Raw genomic sequence first — 15,802 nt, forward strand, 5'->3', positions numbered from 1 at the left:
CTATAGGCTAATATTATGCTTTGAATCTGGTTCCTATTAAGTTCACTTATCTCCAAGACTTCAGAACTTTGGATTAAGAAGATTGGTTGCCATCACAGTGGCAGATCTAGTTTATTTCTTTGTTAAAGGGTTATTTTAAGTCCACTCTGTCACCTAATTCATGAACCTCAGTTATGCTCTGTGTTTTATGACAGCAAGGGGAATCAGAAAGATGGAGTTAATTTACAGACAGCCTTTCTGAAAAATAAACACGTTGTGCCGAACCTGTATGACTTTCTTCATAGAAAAGATAAGGAAAACTAGTGATCATAACAGTCAACTTGCTTTAATAAAATATCAGATCATGTTCTTAATGTCACTGAATATCTGTCAGAGTTATGCGATAATCAATAACTGTTTGTGGATACCATTAAAAAGAAAGGAATGTTGCAAATTGTCTGTGACAGCATTTATTTTTCAGTGTGAAACTCTAAAAATAGATCAATCCAAAATGAATGTTTGATGGCAAATGTGTTTTAGATTCATTAAATGATAAGATGTTTTTCCACAAAAGCAGTTTATTCAGCATATTGAAGCCTGTCCTCACACTGAAATCCGATAAAAAGGCTTCTGGTCTCCTTTCCTGTGTACTGAAGCATAACACTTTTTTTTTTTTTGCTGATTTTGGAGACTTCTCTTGAAGCAGCTTTGGCTTTACAATTGCATTTCTTGCTGCTATAAAATAATCTACTATTTTTGCACCATTTCATTAAACTTATATACTCCCAGACACAGAACAGACATTTTGGTGGGAGCGTGGAAAGAAACGGTAGTCATTTGCTTTATTAGAATGATGTTGAAATTGATAATTCAAGGTAAAAAAAAAAAAAAGAATTACACACAGTTGCTTACAAGTAGTACACACAAGTTGTCTTTATTCATCAGAATGTTCCACCAGAGTTCCAAAATTCTGATTCAGAAATGACATCATTCCAAGTTTGATGTCATGGACACTAAAATGCTTTTGGAACATTGCAATCATGAGGTGAGAGTTTAAATATGTTGGAAGGAGAGGACTTTTAAGCAATTACTGCACATTTGTATCTGTTCCTCATGCAAAGCCATCAAAATAAAATGGCTTTCATTGACAAGCAAGCAGGTTTGGAGCAACATGAGAGTGAGTAAAGACCATCCCTGTAACTATTTGTCTCAGAAGTAGCGGTGTGTGTGATAGATGTGCTGTGAATCCCAGTCAGATCTTGAGGGCAGTAGACATGTGCCAGTTAGATTTTGCCTTTCATGGCACCACCCACTGTGTACCATATGTCCGTTCTACTGAGATTCACTTTGGCTTTTATGAGGTTCGAATAACAATCCATGTGCATGAAGGTTTCATACTGGAGTCTGTGTTGATATTGGTTCTTTTTGGGTAGACTAGTCCCTGCCAAGATGCAATTTCTGTCCACCAAAGCTGTCTGATAAAATGCCTTTCTCAAATGTGGGGCCGTGATTTCTCTTGCTGTTTTTCATAGTTGTTTGTTCTGTAGATCGGAGGACTGGAGCACCATTACCATTTCCATCACAGCAGGGTGGTCCGCAGATCCACCTTTGTCACCAGAGGCACTCACATCTTCATTCACATGGACCCGAAGGTAAGCCTTCCCTCCGTTGACCACATGCCAGCACTAAACAAACATTTGGCGGGCTGTATGGCACCTGTGCTGTGTTGTAGTGAAAGTGTTCAATAAAAAAGGAAACTTTAACTTTGACTTTAGTGGTATTATTTTTAGTATGGAGTCGTTTCTGATGCATCATCATGGACAGAAGTCACAACGTGTCATAAGGACTTAAACTAAAGATGTGGATATGTATTCAAGTAGTCCTCTTCAGTTCACCTATTATCGAAGAGGACTCATTTGTCATTTTGGGGTTGAGTTATGGCATAATCTTTCATGTCATGTCATTCATGTATCATTTTTAATGGTATCTTGCAGTCAACAACAGAATTTTGCAGGCTCAAAATTATTTAAATTGGCTGCAACTTATGAAAGAGATTTGATATTTGTTGGATTTTTTTTGTGTGTTTGTGGATTTGCATAAGTAAATGGTGGCACAAGTATATACATATTCATAATTCTGCTTCACTGAAAATACAGAATGGTTTTAGACACAGATGCTTGTATACTGTCACTGAATACATATGTATTTTAAAGGTTTTTATATTATTCTTTCATGCTTTGGCAATATGCCAGTTATATTATAAGATGTTGATGAGTTATTTTCTTCATGAGAACAGATTTGGAGAAATTCAGCATTACATCACTTGCTCCCCAATGGATCCTCTGCAGAGTAATATTACAATGTAAATGTAATATTATTCTTTATTGTTTATTTTTCATGAATACTGTCTTCAGTTGCATTGATTCAAAATATTAAAAATGTGCAGCTGAACACCTATTAATCGGTTTGTTTGTGGATTTTGGATTTTTATTTAGCCAATATTGCTCCCCCCGAATAACACAAATATATAAAATTAAATAACAAAAAATGCAAGATAATGCTGCAGTCATAATCTAGTTGTCTAATAAATCTGCCGTTTTGTTTAATAAATATTACTTTTTGAGTACTTGCTCTATTCATCTTTAGTAAAAGCGTCTGCTGAATGCATAAATGGAATTGGTCAATGCATAGCATTCACAAGATCGCAAAAACCTGGATGGACTGCATTATGCATCATCAAAATCATCTAAAACTAAACTGAAACTAAAAATCCAAAATAGAATTAAACTAGTAAAACTTTCAAAACTATAATAAAATTTTCTTAGGAGGTTTAGCAACCATTATAGGGGAACAATTTTTACGTAATAATATTTTTTTTTTTTGGACTTTACAAAAGGACAAATTTATGTTAGTCACAAATGCAAACTATTTTTATAAATCTAAAGTATTTTACGATCTTAGTACATCTAGTGCCAATTTATCATTGTTCTGTATGCCTTTCAGCAAATCAGGTAGGAGAGCCAGGACTCCTGTTGAATATTAATGATGACTACCCAATGATAAGAATATTCATGAGCCAAGCTGTTAAGTTCTGCAACAATTGTGCCCTCCCTACTTTTCTCATGGCCGTTGAGCCTCTCCATCCTGCACGTTAAATCACATCGCATCAGTATGACAGGCAGCCGTGTTTGTCCAAGACTTCATTTGACAGAGCAACCAGGCATTCAAACTCAAGCTGTTTCCAGGGTTTGGAAAGTGGCCCTCTCCTGCTAAGATTATCTCCTCGTGACAGCCGGCAACTTGGGAGTAATAAAACAGTTCAGGTCTGTTGGAGGGCATCTGACGGAGGGCCTCTGATCACACCCTGCCCCGGGCCATGTGTACAAATGGTGAGGCATGGCAGAAGCCCAATAACCCATTTCATCAGTGTCAGGCCACAGGCAGAGGCCATGCAAGACAGTGCGAAATATTTTGTAACCACAAGCAAAGAGCTGTCAAGCCTGAAAAGAATGTAAAAAAAAAAGCTCTTCCAGTAGATGTGTTGGTGTCCTCGCAAAAGGACAGATTTTTTTATATTTCATATCATGCCATGTTCAACCTTATGTTGTTGCATAGAGATACAAGACACCAGTGTTCAATAAGTAATTACACTACCATTCAAAAGTTTGGGGTCAGTATGATGTTTTGAAAGAAATTTGGATTTTCGGTTGATTGATTCAAAAGAACTGGTTCATAGGAGTCATTTGTTCATCATTCGCCCCATTCAACACTGGTCAACTGCAGTTGATCATGCAGCTTGTTCAGATGTGTTGTCTGTTAATTTTCTCTCATGACATTCAATTTAACCACCAAATAATTCATTGGAGATTCATTCGTGGTTCAGGAGTTTTTTTGTATGATCCAAAGATTCAAGGATCTTTAATGGAACAAGTAGAACCAAATGGAATACATCTTTTATTGATTTATTTCATGTACATTCATTTTTATTCCCAACTCAATCCATGCTTTTAAAGCACTGGGACTGACACAGAGAAAAACATAATTAATGCAGTATGTGATTTTCATTACATTTTCCTCTGGACCTTTTTAATGAAAGCTAGAAAGCGTATTGCACTAGTGATTCCAAAGTTAAGCTCTTCTGAGGGGAACCATGAATTTGGGCATTGCTGGAGGACAGATTAATTTACAGCCATGGCTGGGTGACTACTGTAAAACTACTGCAAATCCCTTATTTAAAACACATGATGCATTTTAAGGGAATGATACCTAGATAGGATCTGGATGTGCCCCGTGCTGCACTTATCAAGCGCGGTATGAAATGCACTTTTTTTTTTAGATTAGCACACTAGCATTCATTGTAGGTTTTATATTAAGTATTCAGGATGAAATATGATTGCACTACCAAAATGTAATGATAATGATTGAAATAGTTCATACTTAGAGCAAACACCCTAAAGTATTCATCCTACACTACTATTAAAAAGTTTGAGGTTTGTAAGATTTGGTTGAAGGGAATACTTTTATTTCTGCAATGCATTTGAAAAAAATGTTCAAAAGTGACTTTTACATTGTTACAAAAATACGGTTCTTTTGAACTTTCTAATAATAAAAGAATCCTGAAAAAAAAATCATAGTTTCCATAAAAATATGAAGCAGCACAACTATTTCAACACTGATGATAATAATAATATAAATGTTTCTTGAGCAGCAAATCAGCGTATTAGAATGATTTCTGAAGGATCATGTGACACTGAATGATGCTGAAAATTCAGCTTTGAATCACAAGAAAAAAATGCATTTTAAAATATGTTCAAAAAGAAAATAGTTATATTAAATTGTAATAATATTTCATAATCTTTACTGTATTTTTAATAAAATAAATGAGCGTAAGAAACTCCTTTCAAAACTCATATGTTTTATGAAATTTAATTATTAAGAAAATCTCTAAATATTTTGGATGATGTGACTTTATTTTTTCCTCAGGCTGGATTTGGGGAAGCATGCCTCGGAGTACTGTGTTCCCATTTATTTCTCCTCAAAATCCAATGACTTCATTAACCTCATGTAATGGAAAAGCTAGAGCATGACTAAATACAGGGCACGCGTTCCACAGACGTGTTTATGTGCGTGAAGGTGAGCTGAAACGGTTTAGTCTGTGATGCTCTTTCTGCAGGTTGACTGGGCGCAGCAGCAGCTGGTGAAGACGAGAGTCAAACGCCACCCCAGGAGCGACCCGAACTACATCCACTTCAACGATCCCGAATGGTCCAACATGTGGTACATTGTTAGTAGATATTTCACACATTCAGTCCTCTATTTCATATCTGCGCTGTCTTTTTACCATTTTTTTTAATGACGATATTTAGCAAATGAATCATTGCTGTTTCCAATGACTTCTAGAGAAAAGGGTCACTGATTTGCTCTTCATTAAACCAGCTTGTTTGTGTAGCTCCTGATGTTTTATAGCAGGGCTGTTTCCAGTGCTCTTGCCTCATAAAAACCAAACTGTGTGAAAGCAGTGAGTGTGCACCAGTTTGTTTCCCTAAGAAGCAAATGAGTTTATTGTAGGTTCAGTGATGGTTGGGAGAAAATTAATGAACAGTAACACTAACGCTGGCATCCATCAGGCCAAATTAAAGTCATAAGCATAATTTTATATAGTTGTTCAAGAATCAAGAATGTCAATGTTTCTTCAGAAAATAAGCTCTGTGACCAACCACAGTTTATGATTCTTTAAAGATTTGTTCATCAAGAAAATCTTTATAAATGAACAATTTTGAAGAAACCGTTAGAAGTAAAAAGTTAAAGTTAGGTTATATATACATCATTAGACAATAGCTTCTGATAACAGTTTCAATCTTTAGCAAAATAAATATAAATATGTTATAAATATATATAATATAATATAATATAATATAATATAATATAATATAATATAATATAATATAATATAATATAATATAATATAATATAATATAATATAATATAATATAAAGATGTTTTCACCAAATTTTCAAAAATTTACTTGCAACGTTCTCTTTTAAAATAAAAAAAATATTTGCAGTTCTAAATTTATATCTTTGGAAAATGTCTTAAATTTAAACAGATTTGTGAGAATTGCAATTGTGAAAAAAATATAATAGTGGGATAAAGTTGCACCTACCTTTTTAATTGTTTTTTATTCTGTGGTGGAAACAAAAAAAAAAAAGCAGAATTCAAAGATATAAACAGAAATCGGAGAAAAATTCTCACAATTGTGAGACATAAACTCTTGAGAAAGTATAGCAGTTGACTAATGTTAACTAATGAACCTTAAGAGTTTATTTAGTGTGGAAACTGACTTTCATAGGATCCACTGTGCTCTTTTTGTGCTATCGTGGATGATTCTGATTGCACTATTACGTTGCATTATTTTGGTCTTGAAAGTTAAAAAAAATTAATATTTGTTGATAAATGTGCCTCCAGGAACTCTGTAACAGCGGACGAGTGAGTTTATGTGTTCAGCGTGAGGACATTTAATGTCCCAGACAACCTCTGCAGTCCATTTAAACTCCTGTTAGCAACTGGCAAGTACAAGCTTCGAAAAATCACAAGGAAGTATTACTGATGCATTTTACATCCAGGTGTTCGGACTCTACAGAGCGGGGTGTCAAACTCAATTCCTGGAGAGCCTGGGGGTTCAACCCTAAATAAACTCATCTGATCCAACTAATCAAGTCCTTCAGGCTAATTTGAAACTACATGTTATGTGTGAGTTTGACACCCCTGCTATAGACAATACACATTAGTAACTTTAGATGTCAGTATTTTGTTTGTATAACGTCTCTGTCTGTCATTGACCTATAGTTGACACTGATTGATTTGCTGTATAATTAGAATTAGTTCAACAAAGCCCCTGAATTCCTCCCTTTTCTGTTGCTCGTCTTCATTCTGTGCTGTTTACTCTTTATTCGTCTGGTTTACTGAGAGCAAACAGGTAAAAAATAAATGAATCAGTTCTGATTCAGTGAATCGACTCAAACTCAGATTCAGTGGTTTGTTTATGTCATATTTTAAATAGCATCTGCTGTATGATGATTATGGAGCAAGATGAGGGTTAAACGATTGATAAAATCAGAAAGCAGTTTACTGAATATAAATCTTTTCTCTTTTAATCTGAGCTTTCCAAGTCAAGCCCTAAAAGGACAAATTTTGTTCTTTTAGGACACCAGATCTACCAAAGTTTGCTATAAGTTTAATTGAATCATATAATAATTGCTGTAAATAGTGTTCATTGTCTGTTTGATTATGTCTTTAATTGATTTTTCCGTACATTTCTGCACATAAACTGACAGTCACCTCTGATAACCTACTACTAAATATTCTAGAAACTTAATTTTCTGTAAAGTTGCTTTGCAACAATTTTTATCGCGATTTAAAAGCGCAATACAAATAAACTTGAATTGAACTGAACAAATAAATAAATACAGACACAGGTAAAAAGTAGCTAAATTAATTGCCTTTCTATAATGATTGTTTGCATTGTACTTCTGCTTCCCATTGATTACTGATCGAAGAGACGTCTTGATCCTTGTAAACTGTCGCTCTTTTATCATTTTTACTCTTTCTAAAATGCCTTTGAAGAACTGTAGACCTTGTCAATGTTATGCAAATCCTTTTGTTCTGCATATATCAGTACCAGACACCAGACGATTAATGGTTAATCCATTAGAGCCGATGTTTTCAGACATTATTAAAGCATATTCTGTGTTTATTTGCTCTTGTCTGATTAATATTCCGGCACAAAGGAATCTGAGACTGTTTTCAATCCGTCCTCTGATGTTGACTTCGCACTGGGACGTCTTTGTTGATCGTGTCCTCAAAGACGACGTTGAAAAGAATCATAAACGAGCCCCTCAAGGACACGCAAACCTCTGCTGCTGAATAAACATGAATCTACCCGTTTCATTTAATCATATTTCCTCTCAGACGGATTGAGACATCGTTTCACTGAAGGCTTATGTTTCTGGAGAGCTGAGAAACAGCTTAATTGTCTTCCAATGCTTCCTGTTTTCAAAGTCAAATGCATGTGCCTGAAACTGATAGCAGGTGAAGGTACGTTGATGTTGATGACTTCCTGTTGTTTTGCAGCACTGTAATGATACAAACAGCCACTGCCGTTCAGAAATGAATATCCTTGCTGCCTGGCAGAGAGGCTACACAGGTCGAAATGTGGTCGTCACCATCTTGGACGACGGTATTGAGAGAAACCATCCAGATCTGGTGCAGAATTATGTGAGATTATCTTTATCTCCTGGTGCAGATCATGCATTATTGCTGTAAATACATTTTTTAAGGCAAGACAGACACTACAGGTAGAAACATTGTTGAGATTTTGGGCTTTTCATAAATTGTCTTCTTTCAGACTAGAAGAATGAAAACACCAAAAATACACTTTTATGTGTTTATTTTATTATACTTTATAAATGCGTAGATTTCAATTATATAGATATCATTAAAATCCATGTTATAAAAGAATTTAAAATCTGGATTTATCCAAAGTTCAGCTTTCTGTTCTGGAGATGTATGCAAATACATGCATATTTAAATAGAAATAAAAAACTTGAAATTACTTTTTTTTTTTGCTAATCTTAAGGAAGTCAGTCAGTTGTGGAAATACGATTGTGGTTAAGTTCATTAATTTATTTAATGATTTGTTAACATTTATTTATTTAATGATTTTTTTGTTTTACTCTATTCACCTGGGGTGTCTTGAGTATTATTTTTGTATCATCAATATAGTATGATAGTCTTATTATAGTCTTATTATTTCTTTATATTTTTATGCCGTATTTTCAATTTTTAAATGTCTATTTTTTACATTTTATTTCAGGTTTATATTTGTTATTTTCTGTTTCAGCTTTAAATTAAACTAAGCAAACATACAATTTCCTCTCCAACTACACTATAAGAAAAAATTGTAAATGAGACTAATTTATACTATTTCACTATTTTTACTTCAAAATTTCGATTAAATTAATTAAATGCATTACTTGCTGTTTTCTTGGAATTGTTAGTAAAATTTACTAGCAAGTTTTACACCAATTATTTACTATATTTAAGATTTTCGCTTTTAATTTTGTGTTAATTACCATTTTTTTATTATTGGTGAAATGTACTAGCTATTTTTACACCATTTTTTATTCAATATAATATTTACTGACAGTATAACTGAAAGCTTTTATTTTTTTCAGATAACATTTTAGTTTTTTTTCACTTCATGTTAATGATTTTAATACTTTCGGTTTTAGTTAACACTGCTCAACACAGTATGATTTATAAAATAATTGTTTGTTACATATTTTAGCACAAATTAAAGTGGAAAACATAATGTTAATTTCGCTCTAAATTCCTCAGGTGATATATTTGTGTTTTGTGCGTTATTTAGGACCAGCTGGCGAGCTACGATGTGAACGGAAATGACTACGACCCAACCCCACGATACGACTTCAGCAATGAGAACAAGTGAGTCCTGAAGTCCTCAAAACTAAACGCACCTCACTTGCTGCAAACAGGTTCGTGTCTGGCTGTGTGTGATCATGCAGAGGGAAAGTGAAAGCCGTCACATCCTGTAAGCAGTGAGATTATCTAATAAACCCAGTGGGATTTCATAATGATCTGGTGTGGAAGGAAGCGAGTTCTGAACGTCTCAGCGTTATTTTTGATCTGTAAAGGTGAAGATGCGCTTCATTTCTGTGCCAGCAGAAGCTGGAAACGTTGACCTCACAAAGTCTAACCTGCAAGCTGAAAAAATGTGAAGATTGATTTGAATATTGAAGGTAATAAGCTTTGTGTAGTTAAATAGCTGGTTAGTTTGAAGAGAGATTTTAGTTGCTAGAGACTAGTGTTATATGTAGTTGTTATCAAGTAATCAGATTACTCATAAATTAACGCATTACTTTTTAATTTACAAGAAAAAGGATCACTTTTTCAATTAAGAAGCGCTCAAAAAGTAACCAAGTAATGCAAAAATTTTTGAGATTAATGCAATATTACAATGCATTGGCTATTTTGGACCACAATAGAACTATGACAAACAGAGCAATGTTTTGAAACTCTGGCATCTTCAAGGACTGTGATATTTGGAGCGATGCAAATTAAGTCGTAACGCTGGACTCTGCATGTCAAAGAATGAAGAGCTTTCTTTTGTGGCAAAGCACTGAATCCAATCCAATCCTGTGGGAGTGGATTTAATTGAAAACGTCTCTGTCTTTGATAAGGACTTGATTTAATGCTTGTTCTCTGCATGTTTACCAATGAACTCTGCCAAGAGCTCAGGAAAAACTTCAAAGTGCTGTTTTGTTAATACTCGTCAGGACATTTGAAACTGGAAAACAGTGAAGTGTGGAACGTGTCTCCCGGAGCAGAAACTTAACTGAGTGAGGACAGGGGGGAAAAAACATTGAAAGAGACTTTAGTGAAGAAGTCACTTGAATGAGAGAGAATGAGTAAGCAATGCATTTCTAAAGCAGCTGGCAGCACTCCTGTGCTCCTGGATCCACAGTGACAGGGGTGGACAGAGGATTGACTCGCATGAGCTTTAAAATGTGTCTTCAGAAACAGTTTTCGCTTTTGGTTTCTGAAAAGGAAACAAAGTTCACCTTCTTTACTTTGTTAATACAAGATCATGTGACACTGAGACAAAAATCAGCTTTGTATCAAAGTAATAAATTACATTTTACACTGTTAAAATAGAAAACGGTTATTTTAATCTGTTGTAATATTTCAAATTTTTACTTTTTTTTTACTGTATTTTTAATTGAATGCATTTTTTAAAAATCAGTCATTATGAGCATATATGTATATATTTATTAGTGATATCAAATTGTTTCACAACATTTCAAACAACGTCATTTAGTATCCTTGAGATATATTTATAATATCTAATATTTGTAGTTTGTTTTTTATTTTTGTATTTTCCATTTTCTTTTTTCTCTTTTTAATTAGTTTTAATACTTCTGTATAGCTTTTACTACTTTGTAGTTCAGTTTCAGTTTTTTGTTGCCTTGTCACTTTAAAGAAAAAAAAATTATGGTTTAAGTTTTACTTAACTATAAAAACCCTGACTGTAAAATGTTAGAATATTGTATTATTAAGGATACAGTGTGTATTTTTAATCAAATAAGTGCAGACTTGGTGAGCATAAGATATTTTCAAAAAACATAAAAGATCTTACCAACCCTAAGCCGTACACAATGAGGCAAATCACTTTGGCTTGAATGGCTTTTTTTTATAGCCTTTTTACAGTTTTAATTACCCATGTGAAGAGGTCAGAATAAAATAAGCAGGTAATAGAAAAGAAAGACTCCAATTTCTGATCAAACTCAGGCTCAGACGCACTATAATATCTCAAATATTAGATCTTGGTGTGAATTATGATTGAATTTTCTTTTCTTTTCAGGCACAGGACACGATGCGCAGGTGAAGTCGCTGCTGTAGCCAACAACTCGCACTGCATTGTGGGTATAGCCTACAACGCTCGCATAGGAGGTAGTCTGTTTACGGTCAGCTTTCTTTCAGAAATGTCAGATGCTATTTCAGTTTGAGACCCGCTACGGCTGACACTCAACACACACACAGATCAGCGAAACAGACCAATTGCCGCAAGTGTATAAACCCTGATTAAGCAACAGGTTTCAGACACAGTCGGAGCAGATAAAACAGGATTATTCTGCATGTGTGCACAGGATTAAAGTGACGAGATGCCTGCGCTCCTGTCCGCCTCTGCTTGGAGAGGTCATTCATTTAGTGGACAGCGATCCACCCGACATTCATGCGCTCGTAAGCAATTAATCCAATGAAAAGGCCGATCATTTTTAATCAAAAAGCGGATTTCATGATATGCCATCAGCCATCTGGGTCCGTTTTGTTCAGGCCCGCAGCTGCGCTGAAGGATGTGAATATTTATTTATTGTACACACAGGTGGCAGGACTGACAAATGCATCCTTTGCTCAGACTTGGCAGGGGGTTTCTGTCAGTTTTGTTCCAGTTGCACCATATGCCAAATGCATAAAGTTTAGCAACCGTGAGGATAGGGCTGCAAATGCAAGTCTGTTTATTAGGAGCCAAGTAAGAGTTGAATTCATTTGCTTGCATTCATTTACGCACTGGAGACTATTTCATAACCCACTACTTCAACATTTTTTTTAATCCACAACAATCCCACATCCATAACATCCCACTTTAGCGAAGTGCATTAAACCCCTTCTGTATCTTGCTTCTTAATGCTGCTTGCATAAATACATATTTGATTTGTTTACATTTTTAAAGCTTTAAAACTGTCCTATTGTTTCTCATAAAATAGAACAGGACAGCGGTGTTTATTTACTACACTAAAAAAAACTGTACAACAAATTTTCACTCAGGAATTGCTAGTAAGTTTCAGAATTACAAAAGAAACATCAAGTAACACAAATAATTAAATGCACAATTTTGAAGTAGCAAGACTGAAATTGATTTTCTTTTCAAATGTAAAACGTACTCCATTAATCTGATAACACAATGAATTTGCTTAGCAATTAATAAGATCTGCGTGCTCTGTGATAAAAAAAAAAAAAAAACATCTGGCATTTGATTTACAGAATAACACATTTTTATGGATGAAGATGATCTAAAAAAAAAATAGCAGAAAGATGCATGAATCAAGTTATCGTGAACAAGAGACATGCTTTATATTTATAGCTAAAAAAAAATTTCTAAGCTTGCAGTTGACAGATACATCTGTTTTTATAGTGCTTAAGACATGTTTTCCTAAGTGCAAAACTTACATGATAGGCTTATATTATAAGTATAATTTTTAATAGTCATTTAAGCTTCAGACCAGATGTTGTTTTTGGTAATGTAAGGCTATATATAAGTATAGTCTACATGGATATAATAACTTTTTTTTTCATAACCTTAAATTTACACATTGTTTGGAGGACAACACTGGAGATGCATTTTTTTTATTTTTTTATTAATCAAATTAAATAATCATTAGTTGTGTTTATTGTATACAGGGATAGTGTTTGTTGACTGGATTAGAAACTTTTTGGCATCACCTGAAGTCTGTTCTCTGCATGACCTGAGGATTAAAGGGTTAAACGCCAATAATAACCACATTTTGAAGAATACAAGGAGACTTGTTCCTCAATCGAAATGTTGGCTGCACATCTCGTTATATATCTCAACTGTAAAGTCCTGTCAGCGAGATATTCCTTTTAAGATCTGCGGAGTTATGTTTGAAAGAGAGTTGGTAATTTTCCCAAACCTGATACAGACAGATTAGCACAACGAAAGACATGCTTTAGGTCTTTTCGCTCAACAGTTTATGTTTTTCCCCCCCTGCCTAATCACTGAAACGCCGCCAAAGCTAATACGTGTCAGATTCAAGCCAATGACTTCATCGCCTTCTAATGACATTTCTAATCTAAGCGGCCTGGCTTTGGCTGCTATGTAAAACTTCACGTCCCTTAACCATAATTAGAAATGTAGAAATGATTAGTTCTTCTGCTCTGCGCTTCAGAAAAGTGTTTACTCTGCGATGTATGAGAAGTCGAGAAATCAGTTTGAGGTGTAACGCAGCTTGTTAGAAGTGAGAGGAATGATAGAGAAGTGTTGAACCTCCTCAGAGGTGTTTCAAGGAAGGAAAACTCTGTCACGTACTGAGTGATACTGAGCATATGGTGTTAGAAATAATAACACACGCACACAGCGTCTGACACTATACAGTCAGGATCTATTCTAGTCTTAATATGAGCACACAGGAAAACAAACACACACATGTTTGTTATTATATTATGGCAGGAACCTCCTTATGGACTTTCTGAATTAAGCTGATTCACTTTGCCTGCTCATTTCCTTTAGCTGAACCCTAACTTTCATCATTGTGCCCTTAACAGGGTTTCATTGGGTGCATAGAAAGTCTTAAAAAGTCGCTGTATGTCATTTTTTATTATTATTTTTTTGATTGTGATAAAGCATAAACATACCATAACATTTTTTGCAGATATTTAGGAAACGTGCTAAGTTCACATTGTTGTTTCACTTAAAAACATCGTTTTACTTTGAAATGTGTATTATATGTGTAATTTACTAATTTGAAATACTATCAGCATTGAATACTTGTGTTAACAAACATATGGCATATGATTCTGTCTGGCTTTGTGTGTCACTCTCCATTTGCTCCGTTGCATAAAAACTGTTAAAAAATTCAGCTCACACAAAATTTTCATATGGCTAACTGACACTTGAAATATAGTCCAAGAGACTACTTTCATGACACTTTCCTTGTGCATTTTGTGTCTTGGCAGTGTAAACCACCATCTGTTTACGCTGCATGCAAGCCTGGACATTATTCCTAAAATTTGAGTTTCAGAGAAAAGAAAATAATACAGGTTTGGAACGACATTGGGTTGATTATACAATGACTGTATTTTTGCATTATTTTTTTTTTTTTTTGGATCAACTATTTCTCGAAGGTGTCCGAATGCTTGATGGAGATGTGACTGATGTGGTAGAGGCCAAGTCTCTGGGAATAAGGCCAGACTACATCGACATTTACAGTGCCAGCTGGGGCCCGGACGATGACGGGAAGACCGTGGACGGGCCGGGGCCTCTGGCCAAACAAGCCTTTGAGCTGGGAATTAAAAAGGTTGCTGTCTCAAACTCACACACGAACATGAAATTCTCATCGTTGTCGGGGCTGTTAAATTTAAGACTAAATTGAAATCATGACATTTGAAGGGAAGTTCAAAGATGCTGCCTAAAGCTGATCTGGACTAGTATGTTATGATGGTTTTGTCTAGGTCTGGTCTCTATGGTCTTTTTTATCACTGTAACAGTGAAAAATCATAATATTGTTATTTTTGTATGAAATTCAACATGAAATGTTGTAAAATGTAATCTTACCATGTTTTAATGTTTGTTTTCCCAAAATGTAGTTGCTTAAATATTTAGAAAATAAATTCTAAACAAAACAAGTTTTGTCTGAATATTTACTAGTTATTTGTGTCTTCCTCTTTTTTTTTTTTTTTGCAAAAGTGATCTGTCGGCTAGAGGCAGTGTTGTTATTTTCAGTAATAAGAACAATTTGTATTTATTTTTTTTTGGTTGATATTTTAATGTTTTTAAAAATTTTACGATGAAAAAAAATACATTTAGATCAAATGGAAGTGATACATTTACTAAAACTAAAATATATAAAAAATGTCAATAGAAATATTAAAAACTAAATCAATAACATTTAAAAACAATGATAATAATAAAATTACAAAAACATATAATTTTATTTGAAATTAAAATGAAAACTGTAAATAGAAAAATACAAACTATTTCAAAATATTAATAGTAAATAAAAATACAAAATTAACGATGTATACACAATTGCATGTTTTCATTTATATTTGTATAGCTTCATATTTCCTTCATGTGTGTCTGCAGGGCCGGAAGGGTCTGGGCTCCATCTTTGTTTGGGCGTCTGGTAACGGGGGCCGGCAGGGCGATCACTGCTCCTGCGACGGCTACACCAACAGCATCTACACCATCTCCGTCAGCAGCAGCACTGAAAACGGCAACAAGCCCTGGTACCTGGAGGTGTGTTCCTCCACCCTCGCCACCACGTACAGCAGCGGAGAGGTCTACGACCGCAAAATAGTTAAGTCACATAGACGTCTGTTACACCAGCACAAGAAAGAGTTTGTTCCTGGAGTCCTCTTGTAATGTCACTGAAGTTTTCTATATGAATATATTGTAAAATGTAATTTATTCTGAATTTTCAGCATCATTAATTCAGTCTTCAGAGTC

General features: G+C 34.6%; 1 protein-coding gene across 1 annotated transcript; it reads left to right on the top strand.

The window, feature by feature from the left end:
- The first annotated feature begins 1,036 nt into the window (after positions 1-1,036).
- Positions 1,037-15,718, top strand: LOC113041170 (proprotein convertase subtilisin/kexin type 6-like). The gene is made up of 8 exons (XM_026199557.1): positions 1,037-1,156; positions 1,527-1,631; positions 5,153-5,263; positions 8,110-8,253; positions 9,407-9,483; positions 11,420-11,508; positions 14,479-14,651; positions 15,440-15,718. Exons 1-8 carry the CDS (start codon positions 1,151-1,153, stop codon positions 15,716-15,718), a joined length of 984 nt encoding a protein of 327 aa, XP_026055342.1. The 5' UTR covers positions 1,037-1,150.
- The last annotated feature ends 84 nt before the right edge of the window (positions 15,719-15,802 follow it).

Source organism: Carassius auratus, chromosome 2 (genome assembly GCF_003368295.1).
Source record: "Carassius auratus strain Wakin chromosome 2, ASM336829v1, whole genome shotgun sequence".
NCBI lineage: Eukaryota > Metazoa > Chordata > Actinopteri > Cypriniformes > Cyprinidae > Carassius > Carassius auratus.